At 37.2% G+C, this 16,073-nt stretch overlaps 1 protein-coding gene across 1 annotated transcript in view; it reads right to left on the bottom strand.

The window, feature by feature from the left end:
• LOC124804837 (T-complex protein 1 subunit gamma) overlaps positions 1–16,073 on the bottom strand; it is a 62,970-nt gene that overhangs the window by 30,257 nt on the left and 16,640 nt on the right. The window contains exons 4-9 of the mRNA XM_047265186.1: positions 12,685–12,839; positions 12,418–12,604; positions 11,734–11,883; positions 11,464–11,622; positions 697–840; positions 260–457 (exon numbers count right to left, since the gene is read on the bottom strand). Coding sequence (XP_047121142.1) covers positions 260–457; positions 697–840; positions 11,464–11,622; positions 11,734–11,883; positions 12,418–12,604; positions 12,685–12,839 — 993 coding nt within the window. The remainder of the gene's footprint in view (positions 1–259; positions 458–696; positions 841–11,463; positions 11,623–11,733; positions 11,884–12,417; positions 12,605–12,684; positions 12,840–16,073) is intronic.

Here is a 16,073-nt window from a genome sequence, read left to right as displayed (position 1 = left end):
CCACTAGCATATTCATCTGAAGTTTTAACTACTAATGTAGACCAATTCTTTGTGAGAATGCTGCTATGCATCAAATGCAACTAAATGTAGTATTTATACCTCTGTAACACATGACAATGAAATCAGATCATGTATTGTTACACACAATGCTAAACAAAGAATTTAATTCCAATTTGAAGGTTTGATTTGCCTTCATAAATGGATCACTGGAAACCAAGTTGATGGCCAGGACAAATATTTACAAAGATAAGAAACTTACCTGAGAGAGTGCCATTTCAACAGCACCACCTCCTGGTACTAACTTTGGCTCAATCAAAATATTACGAGCTACGTGGAGCGCATCTTGAAGGTTTCTTTCCACTTCATTTAGAATATCTTTACTTGGACCTCTTAACAATATTGTGCAAGCTTTTGGGTCTTCACATTCAGTGATAAAGCAGAAGTACTCATCCCCAAACTGAGAAAATGAAGAAGGGTATATTAATGCTCAAATATAGCACCAAAAAATAAAAACATAATATTAATTTAAAACCAAAGAAGAGAGATCAAATGCTGATGAATATATTCTGAAGAAAGGCAGTAAACAACAAAAATTTTGATAATATTCACTGCTGAATTAAAGAATATACAATACTTCATAGTTTGCCTTACAGTCTTGGCTAAATCAGTAAATTTAGTATCTGAGAATTACTTTACCTTTTTAATTTCGAAAAGACCCGCTTTTGTTCCCACGTCATCTTCCTTTAGTTCATCTGTGCGGTTCACAATAGTAGCACCACACGCACGTGCAATGCGATTGTTATCAGTTTTTCGAACACGACGAATTGCTGATATTCCTGCCTGAAAATTAAACACAGTTTTACAGTTATAAGGGTACGTTAAACAAAAATACAGTACAAGCCCCTTTTAAGTTCCTGTAATTAATGTTTTCCCACAACTTAAAATTTTTATGGATCCTGCCGAATTTCCTATGTTCACAAAAGTGATTCCCACCCCATTTTTGCATTAACATATACGTTATTTTCCCATGATTTACGCTTTAAGAAACAATGTTTGTGAAGGAAAAACTGAAGTAATTTACACAAAATGATGTCGGCACAGTGCTGACCTTAAAGCACTGTTTACAAAAGTTAAGTGGTAAAGTTTCTTGACACCAGTGTGCTCTAATCAGCAGATGTGAATCTGTAAAAGTTGGAACAATTTATGCTTTGTCTCCTGTCACTATTCTACTTGGCAGCGTGGCTGATGGGAGTAACTTTAAACACTGCACGAGTTACATATTTTTCCATGCTCAGCATGTCATACTCTGAGAATTTATTCTTATTGTCATGTGCAAATATTTATGTAAGTAGCTTTTGTGACATTTCACAAATAAGCAGTGTGAGTGATGGTTTGTGTACGAGCGGTTTCCTGCATAATGGAGGAGGCATGGTACACCTAACAACCTCAAAAAGATGACTACAATGTAACAGAGGCAGAACAGCACACACATGCAAACATCACAACACATTTGCGTAAATATTTACACTTGACAAGGAAAATAAATTTCTGGAAAGTGGAGCGCTATAATAAGAACCTGATACAGTGTTTTGTCATTTAAATAATGAATGACACGGTTCAATGATTTCTGAAACATCGATTATGATGAATGAAATTAGTTCAACATTTCTACTCCCACAACAGTTACCATTTGCAGTTACATCACTAAGTAAACACAGTATATAGTGGTTCCGCCTACTTTATTTTCTTCGTTTGTTGTCCTCAGTGAAGACATACTGTGTTGCTACACTGGCTAAAAAATGGGTTGTGGATTCCGACACTGACTACTGTAAATAATGTAGCCGGTAAATGCCCAGTTACATTTCACTGTCTTTAACTTTATGTTCACAACCCCCCAATAATACACAGTTATATATGGCCAGTGCACTATTGTTCTAACTTCTGATAAGCCTCATTAATAGTTAGCAGGCGAACCACCCACATACTGCTACAATAGATTACTGTTTATGAGCAGGAAAAGCCTAACCACAAAGTTCACAGTTCTTGAAGAATAATCAGGTACGCATGGAGCACACACTGTCATTGTTTTTACACACTTATTCCACAGTTAATTTGAAGCATTGCTGTTGTTTTAACCAGCACGGGTTACTCATCTGAAACTTGGCCGTGGAATGACTGTCTTGGGACCAAAAATCGGGCCCTTATATGTGATCACAATAATAGGTACTGAAACTACACATTGTTTGAAGTTTAAGTTACAGACATTACAATTAAAACTTAACTCATTAAATTAACTGAATACATCGAAAAATTGCATCTTTTTAACAGTTTCATTTACTGCAAGAGTTAGGCCAAATTATTTGTTTAAATTGTGAAATTAAGAAATATAATTATGTAAACAATACTTTTGACAAAACTGTTAATTACTTTAGAATTAATGAAGGACTGGTTTTGTTACCATGTTTATGAATAGAGCTAAATAGATACTTTAAGATTACTAGCATTTTGTCTTCCAAATGTTTACAATTATTACAGAATTTGTATTTGTTTATATGTCAACAATAGAATTTACGTTACAACACAATTACTGATTTCACCCTATAATGAAAAATACTAACTAGGAATGGGGAACATCAATTACCTACATAAAAACAAGCACAAAATTAGATTTGGTGTTATTTACTTTACAACTAAGGGCCAACCTCCTCCTTTTATGGAAATGCAGATTATACTAGATTGTAAGGGTCGTCACTCGCCATGTCATCATTGTGCTGCATGTGACCAGGAGGAAAATTTCTTCATTCAATATTTTTTGTTTGACACAAGTGTCACTATCTTGTGAACTGTGCCAGTGCCGCATAATTTATGTATCTTCAAGAAGTATTTTTGAAGTTATATTTCATTCTGTGTTACGAGGGTCACTCCAAAAGAAACACTATTTTTTTAAAATCCATCTTTTATTCTACATGTTTGAAAGTTTTACAGTGTGTAGATACATCCTTTGGGAACAATATTTTCATTTCTCCACATAATTTCCATCCTTCTCAACTGCCTTACGCTATCTTGGAACCAGCACCTGAATACCCGCACGGTAAAATTCTGGACCAACCTGTTGGAGCCACTGTTCGGCAGCGTGCACATGGGAGTCATCATCTTCAAACCCTGTTCCACGAAGAGTGTCTTTCAGTTTCCCAAAGAGATGATAGTCACATGGAGTCACGTCAGGACTGTAAGGCGGGTGTTTCAGTGTTGTCCATCCGAGTTTTGTGATCACTTCCATAGTTTTTTTGATTGACATGTGGCCGTGCATTGTCGTGCAACTGCAAAACATCCTGCTTTTGCCGATGTGGTTGAACACGACTCAGTCGAGCTTGAAGTTTCTTCATTGTTGTCACATATGCATCAGAATTTATGGTGGTTCCACTTGGCATGATGTCCACAAGCAAGAGTCCTTCAGAATCGAAAAACACCGTAGCCATAACTTTTCCAGCAGAAGGTGTGGTTTTGAATTTTTTTTTCCTTGGGTGAATTTGCATGATGCCACTCCATTGATTGCCTCTTCATCTCTGGTGAAAAATGATGGAGCCATGTTTCATCACCTGTCACAATTCTTCCAAGAAATTCAAACCATTCTCGTACTGTTCCAGAAGTTCGCTGCATACCATTTTTCTTGTTTCTTTGTGAGCCACTGTCAACATCGTGGGAACCCACCTGGCACAAACCTTTTTTTAACGCCAACACTTTCAGTATTCTGCAAACACTTCCTTCCCCTATACCAACGTAGCGTGACAATTCGTTCACTGTGATGCGTCTGTCAGCAGTCATGAATTCGTTAACTATCTGCACATTGTCTGGAGTGTGTGTAGTACGAGGCCTGCCGCTGCGAGGACAATCCTCAATATTGCCGTGCCCGCTTTCATCACGTCACCCGCTTGCCCACAAACTAACTGTACTGCAATCGACAGCAGCATCTCCATACACCCTTTTCAACCTCTTGTGGATGTTTCCCACTGTCTCGTTTTCACAGCACAGGAATTCTATGACAGCATGTTGCTTCTGACGAATGTCAAGTGTAGCAGCCATCTTATGCTGTGACTGCGCCACTCATGGGAACAGGTTGAACTAAGTTTGAAAACAAGTTGGAAGGATATATCTACACACTAAAACTTTCATACATGCAGAATGAAAACTGTATTTTTACAGAAATAGTGTGAGTGACCCTCGTAGATGCAATGTGAATGTATCCTATGTATCTTTCCTGTATTAATGTGTCTGTAAAAACTTAAATAATGAAATTCAAGTAATGTAGCTCACAAACATTTATTTCAAACTTGAAAATTGGTGTAATAGACTACTTTCCTGAGGAAATTAGCATTTCACCACAAAACACTTATTCATATTAACTGAAGAGTGAAAACTGTGCTGTAGAAAGAAAAGGCCTAAGAGTTTTTTGAAGCATCAAGTTTAATGGGAAAAGCAAAGTTGAAGGAAAGGTAGTGAAGTAGAAACTAGGTGTTACTAGTGGCTATGTAACAGTCTCTTGCATACGAGCATTTTGAAAATCTTCGTACGAAAGTGACATTTTCAATCTTATAAAAACAAAGAAATAAATTTAAACACACACACACACACACACACACACACACACACACACACACACACACACACACACTTCATAAATGATTTAGTACAGTGTTTTAATTCAACTGCCTGCCCTTCTTTACTAATAAAAAAAAAAAAAATATTGTACAATTTGAGTGAATATATATCTGGATAAGTTTGAGTAGCACCTACACACTGAGGGTTAAAATGTATACAAATAACTCATCCATCCTGGGAATCGAGAATCTTGATTTTTGCTTAAGATCAGTATCAATACTAGCAAGGTGCATGTCCTGTGAATTCCAAGAATTTTGAGAATGACAAGAAAATGTTTTTATTGTATAATACAGTTACAAATTAATAATTTTTGGATTTTTTCCTTTACTTGTACGGTGAAACAGAGCTCTTTAACAAACTTCATGATTTTAGGTCAATAGAAAGTACCCTAAACGTTTTGACGAGTGACTTAAATAGATTATCAAAATGTGTGACATAAATGGCCATACCTTCCGACTGCATTGACTTAGAAGCTTAAACTTTTGACAGTGCCCAGAGACTGTAGACCTCAGTATATGACCTAAATTTCAACTTGTACCTTCACTGGTTCTGGAGGAAAATGGATCTTAACAGACACGCGGATGGAAAGAAAAAAAAGTGATCCTATAAGGGTTCTGTTTTTAATGAATGAGGTATGTAACCCCAATGATGAGAAACAGTATGCTCATAATTACATTTAAAAATTAACATGTAACTGATTTAACAATGAAAATAATCCAATTTTTGACAACATAATGTGATTGGATAGGCAACAAATCTAATCAAGTGGTGAACACACGAAAAAAGGTTTTACATACGCAAGCTTTCAGAGCCAGTGGCTCCTTCTGGCAGAAGGGTCTTTCCTTCTCATCCCTTCCAGTAAGTCTCGCCTGATGCGGAGTTCTGGGTGACTTTTCCAATCTCTCCTCCATTTCATTCAACCTTTCTGCCACAAGAAGGAGCCATTGGCTCTGAAAGCTTGCATACGTAAAACCTATTTTTATGTGTGTTTTTTCCTGCTGTCGCTTGGCGAGTAAGTATGTGTGGTATGTGCACATTCTTGTAGTAAAAAAACTAGCATAAGCTTGAAAGCTGTACTGGTCTGTTTCTAAGTGATATATCAATCAGCTGAAGATGAATGGTTGCTTTCCTTAAACTCCTTTTATTGATTTGGGATAGTAGTGCACATACTTTTATCGAAGAAAACAAGTTTATTCATTTCAGAAAATGAGAGGTGCATTAACAAATTTGTAAGACAGGTATCTTATGACAAATTTACTCTTGATTATGGTTTTAGCTAAAATTGCAACCTATTAGAGTACAATTTGTATTCACATTTTCAAAATGTTGAACACTGATTAGTTTGCTACTCTGTTTATGAGTTTATACATATAATAATGCTACAGCTCTGTGCAATAAGTGCATCGATTCCCTACGAGTAACAATACCACTGAAACACAACTAATTACATTTTTATGGTCCTCCTTGTTTACTTCCCATGCGCAGTAACAATGCTGTGGAACATTCAGAATATTTTGAGCTAGAAAGTCATGATAGCAAGTGGAAATCACTGTGATAGATGACAATGCACTGCCACATTGCAATTGCCAATATCCGATACTGCCACTTTTAGGTAACCCTACCACAATTTCTTAGGATCTGACTCTGATATTATTATAAACTCTTTTCATCAAGGGAAAATATCATATGCTCAAAAAATTTGAATTTGTCACATTTGGTCTGATAACCAGCAAACAGAGCTTACGACGACGCCTCTTAATTACTGTAGTAAACATTCAATGAACACATTCATCGAACTTCTCATTTTTTCTGCATACATTCAAAAACTTACTCTTAGCACACATTGTGCTTCTAGCAAACACTACATACCAATTCTACATCAATGTCAGGTGATCTGCAAAACCCTCATCAGAGCACGCTAAAAGCAAATGCACAATAGCATAACTAAACTGTTGAAGAAGTAAAACAACTGAAAAGACTGTATATAATAAACCTCTTAATACTGCAAATTGCACATCTACACTGACTTACAGATACAATGCAAGTTGTTATTCGGTGTATGACGAAACAGTTCACACAACTATTAGCCACACCAAGTGCTGTTCAACTTGCATATGTTAAGATGGGAGAAAAATGTCCAAGTGGTCCTACATGTACTAATCTTATACTTAAAGCAACTGCATTAAATACAGGAAGACATATACATATTATTTAATTTGAAATACTGCATCTCTAAATTTATATAACAGCAGTTTATGTGGAAAGCAAATCTTTCCTATTAATCATCCCTACTTTTCACTATGGCAAAGATTAAATGAACCTACTGCAACAAAAGGCAGTTCTGAATGAGAGAGAGAGAGCTACAATTCTAGACATTGGTCCTGTTGCCACATGAATGGAATAGTTCAGTGTGGCACATGGCTGTGATGTCTCCATTCTTCTCACTGATAACCCAGAGCATGATGGATAAAAGTGACCTTCCCCAGTAAATCTAAATGTTACTGACACAATTGTGGCAATATGCTGCTTGACAGTGTAAGGCAAATAATGGCACAATATCACCATGCAATACATATGTCTAGGATGCATCAGTTAGAACTCTGCCTTCATAGTGAACATGTCAGTGTTCAATGATGGGGCTGTGTACTGTGACAGTTGCTTGCCTTGTGAAACACAAGCAGAGATTGGACAGAATGTATGGAACATGTCAGAGATGCTTTGTTCGAATGTTCCAATACTCTGAGGACTCTTTCATATCAGGACAGGTTCATAAACAACAACAACAACTAATTACAAATTTAACAAGTGAGTGCAGAATTTATTGTGTAGTCTACATGTGCTGTTTTCTATGTATTTCTCCCTTAACAACTGTTGCAAACCAAATAAAACAATTATACTGATTGAAAGCTTTCATGATCCAATGTCTGTGCTGTGACAACTGCTACAAGAAAAATAGTTATGTATGCTTGTTTGGCAGCTGACCTGCTCCCATTTGCCAATTATGAGAAGTGTTACAAATAAAATAAAGATGCCTGATTACTGTTATGGCATCACGATCTTCACCGACATCCAGCATGCTGCAGGCGAAATAGATAGACAGCTTTTCCTTTACCGATATAAACCGTTGGAATTCTGCCGAAAGTTGCATTAAGAAGTATCTTCTATTTCTTGGCGGTGACTAGTTTCGGGGGTTATGTCCATGTTAAAACCATCATCTTTGTACACAATTTAAATACAGTCAAATATGCCTTTTTGGAAACAGCCATTAGAATGGCTACGCAGATAGTTCATCATACAGTCCTCTCTGTACTGCTCAGCATAGTTTGTTTATTGTATGTTGAACTGCCTGTATGACCATTCTGGATTGTCTGCTGTGGCCATTTCCAATCATATGCATTTGACTGTATTTAAATTACATACAAAGATGGATAGTTTATAAAGCGACATATTGTCTGAATTCTTATGAACCTTAGAAAATATTCTGAGCTCAATAATAATGAGGTACCTTGAACAGAATGACCTCCTCCATGCCAATCAGCATGGATTCTGTAAACATCAATCATGTGAAACAAACTTCCACTTTCCTTGCATGACATACTGAAAGCTTTGGATCAAAGCAGGAAGGTAGAAGCAGTATTTTCTGATTTCCGAAAAGCATTTGACTCTGTACCTCATCTACACTTACTGTCAAAAGTGTGATAATATGAGATGTCAAGTGAAATTTCTGACTGTACTGAGGACTTTTTAGTATGGAGGACGCAGCACGTTATCCTGCATGGAGAGTCATCATCAGATGTAGAAGCAACTTTGGGTATGCCCTAGGGAAGTGTGTTTGGACCCTTGCTGCTCATGTTATATAAGACCTTGCAGATAATGCAGTTATCTGTAGTAAGTACTGTCTGAAAGAAGCTGCGTAAACATACCATCGATCTTGATAAAACTTCAAAGTGATGCAAAGATTGGTAACCTGCATTGAATGTTCAGAAATGTAAAAATGTGCATTTGACAAAAAGGTGCCCATAGTATACAGTGCCAATAATATCAGTGAGTCACAGTTGGAATCGGCCAGCTCCTACAGGTACCTGGGTGTAACCTCTGCGGATGTGAAATGAAATGATCACATAGGCTCAGGTGAGTAAAGTAGGTAGTAGACTTTGGTTTGTTGGTATAATACTGAGAAAATGCAATCAATCTATGAAGGAGATTGCTTACGAATCACTTGTGCAACCAGTTCTTGAGTGTTGTTCAGGTGTGTGGGATTCATATAAAATACGACTAATGGGGGATGCTGAACATATACAGAGAACGGCAACAAGAATGGTCACAGGTTTGTTTGATCCATGGAAGAGTGTCACAGAGATACTGAAGAAACTGAACTGGCACACGTTTGAAGATGGATGTAAACTCTCCCGAGAAAATCTACTAACAAAGTTTCAAGAACAGGCTTTAAATGACGACTCTAGGAATATACTACAATCCCCTATGTATTACTCACATAGGGATCGTGAGGATAAAATTAGAATAATTACAGAACACACAGAGGCATTCAAAGAAACATTCTTCCCATGTTGAATTTGTGAAAGGAATGGAAAGAACCCTAAAAGCAGGTACAAAGGGACATGGCAATCTGGCATGTACTTCATGATGGTTTGTAGAGTACACTTGTAGAAACAAAGCTGGTCACCACCAACAAATAAATGATACTTCTTAATATGATTTTTGACAGAATTCCAAATGTTTGTTTCAATCATGATCTTCAGTTATCTTTACTACTATGGATAATGAGGTATTTGGTGTTTCCTGATAGACTGAGAACTCCTTTTCTTCAAGTTACTACCTGGTGCTTCCATATACATTTTCCAGACCATTTCCTAACTGTCTTTAATTTACTTTTAACAATATTAGGAAAAGGATAAATTGCTACTCACCGTAAAGATGACCCACTGGGTTGCAGACAAGCACAACAAGAAGACTGTTATAGTCTTTCCATGTGCCTGTCTGCAACTCAACGTGTCATCTTTACGGTGAGTAGCAGGCTACCCTTTCCCTGATAGTGTTGATATTCCAACCTTTAATTTCCTTAGTAATTTACTTTTTTCAGTTGTTTGTGAGAATTCATTTGGAGTGAACTGAATTTCCCTCGGTCTTAGCAGGAACTGACACATATTGTGCAATACCACCCTTACATAGCACAACATACTACACAATGCATTGAAAACGAGTGTCAATATTTTTAAAGTCTTCTTCAATACATTGTGCAAATATCAATAACGATCTCAGACAATCAATATTATTGCACAATAATTAAGAGAGACAATATCAGTGCCTTTGACAAAGATTAGATCACAATCACTAGGCACACTCATTCTCAGAGATCAGGTGTTCACTCAAATTTTCATGTGCCTCTATTTCAAGGGTGTATCAGGAGTACTTCGATCTGGGCAAAATTGCAGCTGACAGACTCAACTGTCATCAGGAACACCATGCCGATGGCCACTTCTCTGCTATGAAATACTAAAGCCAATGGTCTATACGTGTTCCTCTGTTCACTGTACACAACAGGCCACAGAGATTAGTACTGGTACGCCACCACCACCACCAAATGCTCTAGCATGTAAAAAGGCTGTCTGAACTGTTGGTACACTAATGGCAGGGTACAAGTGTGTTGATAACCACATGAAACAATGCAACTTCCTAGCCAACAGAGCACTAGTCAGGCATTTAGTAGTGGCATTATCATGTGGGGGACATTAACTGAGGTGAAATGAGCTTCCACATGCATCTGCTAATGTCACTAACCAGTGAGAATTCTGTAATTTACTATAGATTATGTGTTGCCCCCCCCTCTCCCTCCCCTTCATGTCATACAATCCAAATCTGATTTCCTATATTTGGCATGCCACCATGCAAGATATATGCACCTTATGTCTGTCTTGTAGAAATGTGGATGGTGGCTGGGCAGTGAATGCCCCCCCCCTCCCCCTCCCCAATGCTTTCAATGTTGAGTCCATGACACACCACACTCACAGTAATAGTTAACAAATGGCTCAGGTTTGAGAAGAGACAAGAGGTAAATCATTGTCATATTATGGAGTTGTTCGAGCACCAAGAATGTCTAGCATAATATTAATTTACTATATCAGTCAAACAATGGAAAATCCAGGATGGAATAATGACAATATTATGAAAAGTATAAATTGCTACTCGCCACACAATGGAGGTGTACAGTTGCATACAGGCGCAACTAAAGACTGCTAAACAAGTAAGCTTTCGGCGAAAAGCTGCTCTTCTGAATTTTACACACACACACACACACACACACACACACACACACACACACGCGCACACACACACACACACACACACACACACACACACACACACACACACACACACAAAAAACCACTGTCTCCAGCGACCAGACACTGTGTGTGTGTGGTGTGTGTGTGTGTGTGTGTGTGTGTGTGTGTGTGTGTGTGTGTGTGTGTGTGTTTCAGAAGAAGATCTTTCAGCTGTAAGCTTACTTGTTTTGCAATTTTTCTGTTGAGCCTGCTGCAACTCAACATCTCCACTAGGCCTATATGATGAGTAGCAATCTATCCTTTTCACATTATATCATTCGATCACATTAAAATCCAAAATACATCCTACAGTGGCATGCAAATAGACCTTAATGCCATAAAGCTTTAACATTTTACACCCTATTCACCTTCAGCTGATGCTATCTGATATTTAAAACTATTTGTCCTTAGTTGTTATATGTCAGATTATTCTTCAGAAATGAGGCAAATCGGCTTCTCTTACCTTCAAAAGATAATGCTGAGCAAGATCAGAGATTCCTTTTTCTGTGAATATCAGATCTGGTTTTACTGAGATAATATCATTACAAAACTTCTGCACGTACTCTTCTTCCAGTTGCAAAATTCTTGTGAAATCAGTTTCCTTCATGATTTCAACACTCGTCTGTAAGATTCACAATCATGTAGCTTTACATTTAACAGAAATATAACTACACCAGAGAAATAACCTTTGTAAAGATCTGAACATATTTGTGAGTAATATAATGGCTCTTACCTGACTTTCACCCTTTTTGTATTCCAAACCACAGTCAAGTAAGACAATCCTGGGGTTTTTTATATAGCGTCGCATTTTTGGGTGAGTAACATCTTTATTCACCATAACACCTCGAAGAACAAGAGACTCTTCAATACTTCCACCTGGAATCTACAGGATACAAAATTTAAATTTATTTATGGTAGAAAATCCTTTCGACTGAGCTGGTAAAAAAATGATGATAATGAATGTAACATACTACTCACTAAAATTTACCCCCCTCAATGTTTAAGAAAATAGAGCTTTTTCTCTAAAAGTTTTTTCGACAACAATTGACAAATTTATGACGTTCTAGTGGCATACTCCCTATGTTAAACACTTGGAATTATTTCCATATACAGTGATTATTTAGGGCAAACAAACTTTATGATGTACTTGAAGTGGAACCCATCTTAGACAAGCAGTGTTCACCTGAGTGAGTTATCTAAACTTGCCACTAGATCTCATAAAAACTTTAAACTCTCATTTCCTTACATTTTTCACAATTTCCACACAGATATTCTCCCATTACCAACTACACCCCAAAAAGTCATGGGGAGAGGGTGTAATGATGGAGAGAGAGGACACAGAGGCTTAACAACAATCTATCAAAGATGTCCAATGCATACCTATTTAACTATATCTGGAAAGTATTAGACATATTACCTTCTCTACTTTTGCATAACGCTTTATGTCAACTTCTCGGCGACCATTTTCTTCCAGTGTTATTGTCTCTACAGCCTGCAATGCTATAGAACATGCCAAATCAGACCACCGACCAATAAATTTTGTCCCAACACACGCCTTTATGACATCCAACATTTTCTTGCGGTCACTTGTATCAACTGGGACACTATAAACACAAATAAGATAAATTAAAAATAAACCAAATAACTTTTCATCCATCATTTTAAAGAGATATTACTAACCAACCTTATGCGTTCTTGCAGTATTGACACAGCATCCTCCAACGCTTGCCTATATGCTCTAATAATAATTGTTGGATGCATCTGCTGTTCTAAAAACTGTTCAGCTACACCAAGCATTTCACCTGCCAGAACAATGACTGATGTGGTTCCATCTCCAACCTTAACAAATGAAATTTAAAGAATTAATTATGGAACATTAAATAAAAATAAAGACAAAAATGTTGTTCTCCTTAAAAACATCTGAAACACGTAACACCTGACATGTTTTGCAGACTCATTTCTTTTGTTAATCAGCTTATTTACTACTATAATATTTTTTCTCCTTTTGATCAATTTCTACTTACAACACGACAATGCACTCACTTATTGATGCACTCATCTCCCACACTCTGTGGACACTATCAAAACTTTGCAATATGAAACCAGTAGCTCTATAAATTAATGATTCGCTGCATTTACATGTTCTCGCCTATATGGAAATATTCGTAATAAGTAGCTATTAACTACAACAATCAACTGAAAACAGCAGACAGTATATGAACAGCACAACTGCAAACTAGAAGCATGTGATATCACATGTAGTCTTCTATTCTGTTGCTCCAGGGAAGTGTGACAGGACTGCTACTGTTCTCTAAATACACAAATTAATTGGTGGACAGGGTGGGCAGCAATCTGTGGGTGTCTGCTGATAATGCTGTGGTGTACAGGAAGGTGTTGAAGTTGCATGACTGTAAGAATATACAAGATGACAGAGTAAATTTCTAGTTGGTGTGATGAATGGCAGCTAGCTCTTAATGTAGAAGAACATAAGTTAATGCAGATGAGTCGGAAAAACAAACCCGTAATGTTTGGATACCGCATTAGTAGTGCCCTGCTTGTAAACAGTCATGCTGTTTACATGACTGGGCATAATGTTGCAAAGTGATATGAAATGGAATGCTCACGAGTAGGAAATTCAAACATGTAATGTTCAGATTTAGCATTAGTAGCATCCTGCTTGTGAACAGTCATGTCATTTAAATATCTGGGCATAATGTGGCAAGTGATATGAAATGGAACGAGCATGTGAGAACTGTAGTAGGGAAGGCGAATGGTCAACCAGTTTATTGGGCAAGTTTTAGGCAAGAGTGGTTCACCTGTAAAGGAGACTGCATATAGGGTGCTGGTGCGACATATTCTTGAATACTGTTCAAGTGTTTGGGATCAGTATTAGGTCGGATAGGAGGATATCACAGCAATTCAGAGACGGACTGCTAGATTCGTTACCGGTAAGTTCGAACAACATGTTACGGAGATACTTTGGGAACTTAAATGTGAATCCTAGGAGGGAAGGTGATGTTTTTTTCAAGGAACCCTATTGAGAAAATTTAGAAAACAGGCATTTGAAGCTAACTGCTGAATCATTCTACTGCTGCCAACATACATTGCATGTCACGAAGATAAGATATGTGAAATTAGGGCTCATACTGAAGCATATGTGCAGTCTTTTTTTCCCTCTGTCTATTTGCGAGTGGAACAGAAAAGGAAATGACTAGCAGAGGTACAGGGTACTCGTGCGCCATACATTGTCTTGCACAATGTCGATGTAGAATTCACTGACATTTTCACACATCATTTTGAGACGCCAGTGATTGTGTTTGTTTAAGGGTGCACTCACTAAGCACTATAAAATAATGACAGTATTCTCATCAAGACATTGCTGGTAAGTGATGTTCACCTCTCACCCAGTCTGCAAGTAGCTCTTAGAGTAAGAGTAAACCTTTTTCCTGCCATTTTGGTAAGTGGATGAGAGGCGATAAGAAGTAACATATTAAGTATCGAATACACCAGATGAGAATTATAAATCTGTATTGTGTATATTATTTAAACACCACATTAAAATGAACAATTTGCTACTTGAACTATATCAACAACAAAGAGAAGTTAGGCCTATAGACATGATAGATTTTGTGCAATCTCCAGATTCATAAACTGATATCTGTAATTTTGTTTTGAGCACCACAAACTAAAGACAAAAGTGAATGTGGATTCTGAACCTAAAAAGAACATGGGGTAAGATAAAAAGTTGCTCAACACTGGAAAAATCCAGATTCCTACTGGAAATCAAGCAAGTTCGGTGATAGTCAATTTGCTATAAAATTTCCACCCACCAAACAAGCAATTCAGTTTCAAAAATTACAGAATTAATTCTTTTAATTTTGTCAATTAATTTACACTAATTAAGACCATTCAGCGCAGTGTTGGTTTTCACATGTATGCACATGATTCACTGAATGCCTTGAGATTGTTTTGATACAATGCGTTGATCGTAGCACAGCTAGTTACCGGCATTGATTTTGGTGGGAAATATTACATATAGAATACACTCACTTTCACTATATCACGTTACCATGGCAGCAAATAGGCAATTTACACATTTCATGGAATACATTAGATACGATAAGTGCAGCGTTATGGAACAAAACATGACAAAATAAATTCTGCTCCCACAAAACTAACGGCAGAGCAGGAACATATTGTCCAGATCTAAGTGCTATTTTTTCAGTCACCATAGGGACAAAATTGGCACTTACGTAGAAGATGACAGAATGAAGGTAGAAATAAGTGAATTTGGTTTTTGAAAATGTTTCTCCGTGAAAGATCTGAATATGGTTCCTCCTATCAATCATCACATGGATGCTGAAATGGCAGATACTGAGCAATTTTGGTTAATTTTCTATTCCACACAATCACTTCTCTCAACAGTTGAAAGGTGCCTGGACAAGATGGACAGAGATTATGCAAAAGACCTTGCTCCACATCTAACAGCTGTTTGTTTCACAGATGGTTGTTGGACAAATAAACATAACTCTAGGCCTTCCTTGCTAACATCAATCTCTTTCAAAATCACAGAACTTTTTTTATGCTCAAACATTAAGGTTTTTGGAGAATGAAAATATCTCTTAAAAATAGACACAAATTTCACAAACAGAGATCTCGTGAAACTCTGCTTACCATCTTCGCCTACAGGACAGAGCACCATATATAATGACAACCTGGTGGATCCACTGTTCCTTGACTTCTGGAAGGCACTCCATACTGCCATTTAGTGAACAAAATAAAAGCTTTCCCAAGTAAAAGATGATGATGATTATTAGTGTTTTAGGGCGCACAACAGCGAGGTTATCAGCGCCCGTCCCAAGTAAAAGATCACATTTTTTACTCGATTCAGAACTTTTCTGAAGATAGAACTCACAATATCACTCTTAATGGAACAAAGTGGATGGATGTAAAGGTAATTTCGAGACTATCCCTAGTGAGAGTTATAAAGTCGTTACTGCTTTCAAATTCTCTTAATGATCTAGTGGATAATGTTGGAAGTGTTGTGAATCTGTCCACAGATGATGTAGTTGC

This window comes from Schistocerca piceifrons, chromosome 7 (genome assembly GCF_021461385.2).
Source record: "Schistocerca piceifrons isolate TAMUIC-IGC-003096 chromosome 7, iqSchPice1.1, whole genome shotgun sequence".
Lineage (NCBI taxonomy): Eukaryota > Metazoa > Arthropoda > Insecta > Orthoptera > Acrididae > Schistocerca > Schistocerca piceifrons.
This window is presented reverse-complemented; position numbering and strand designations above follow the sequence as displayed.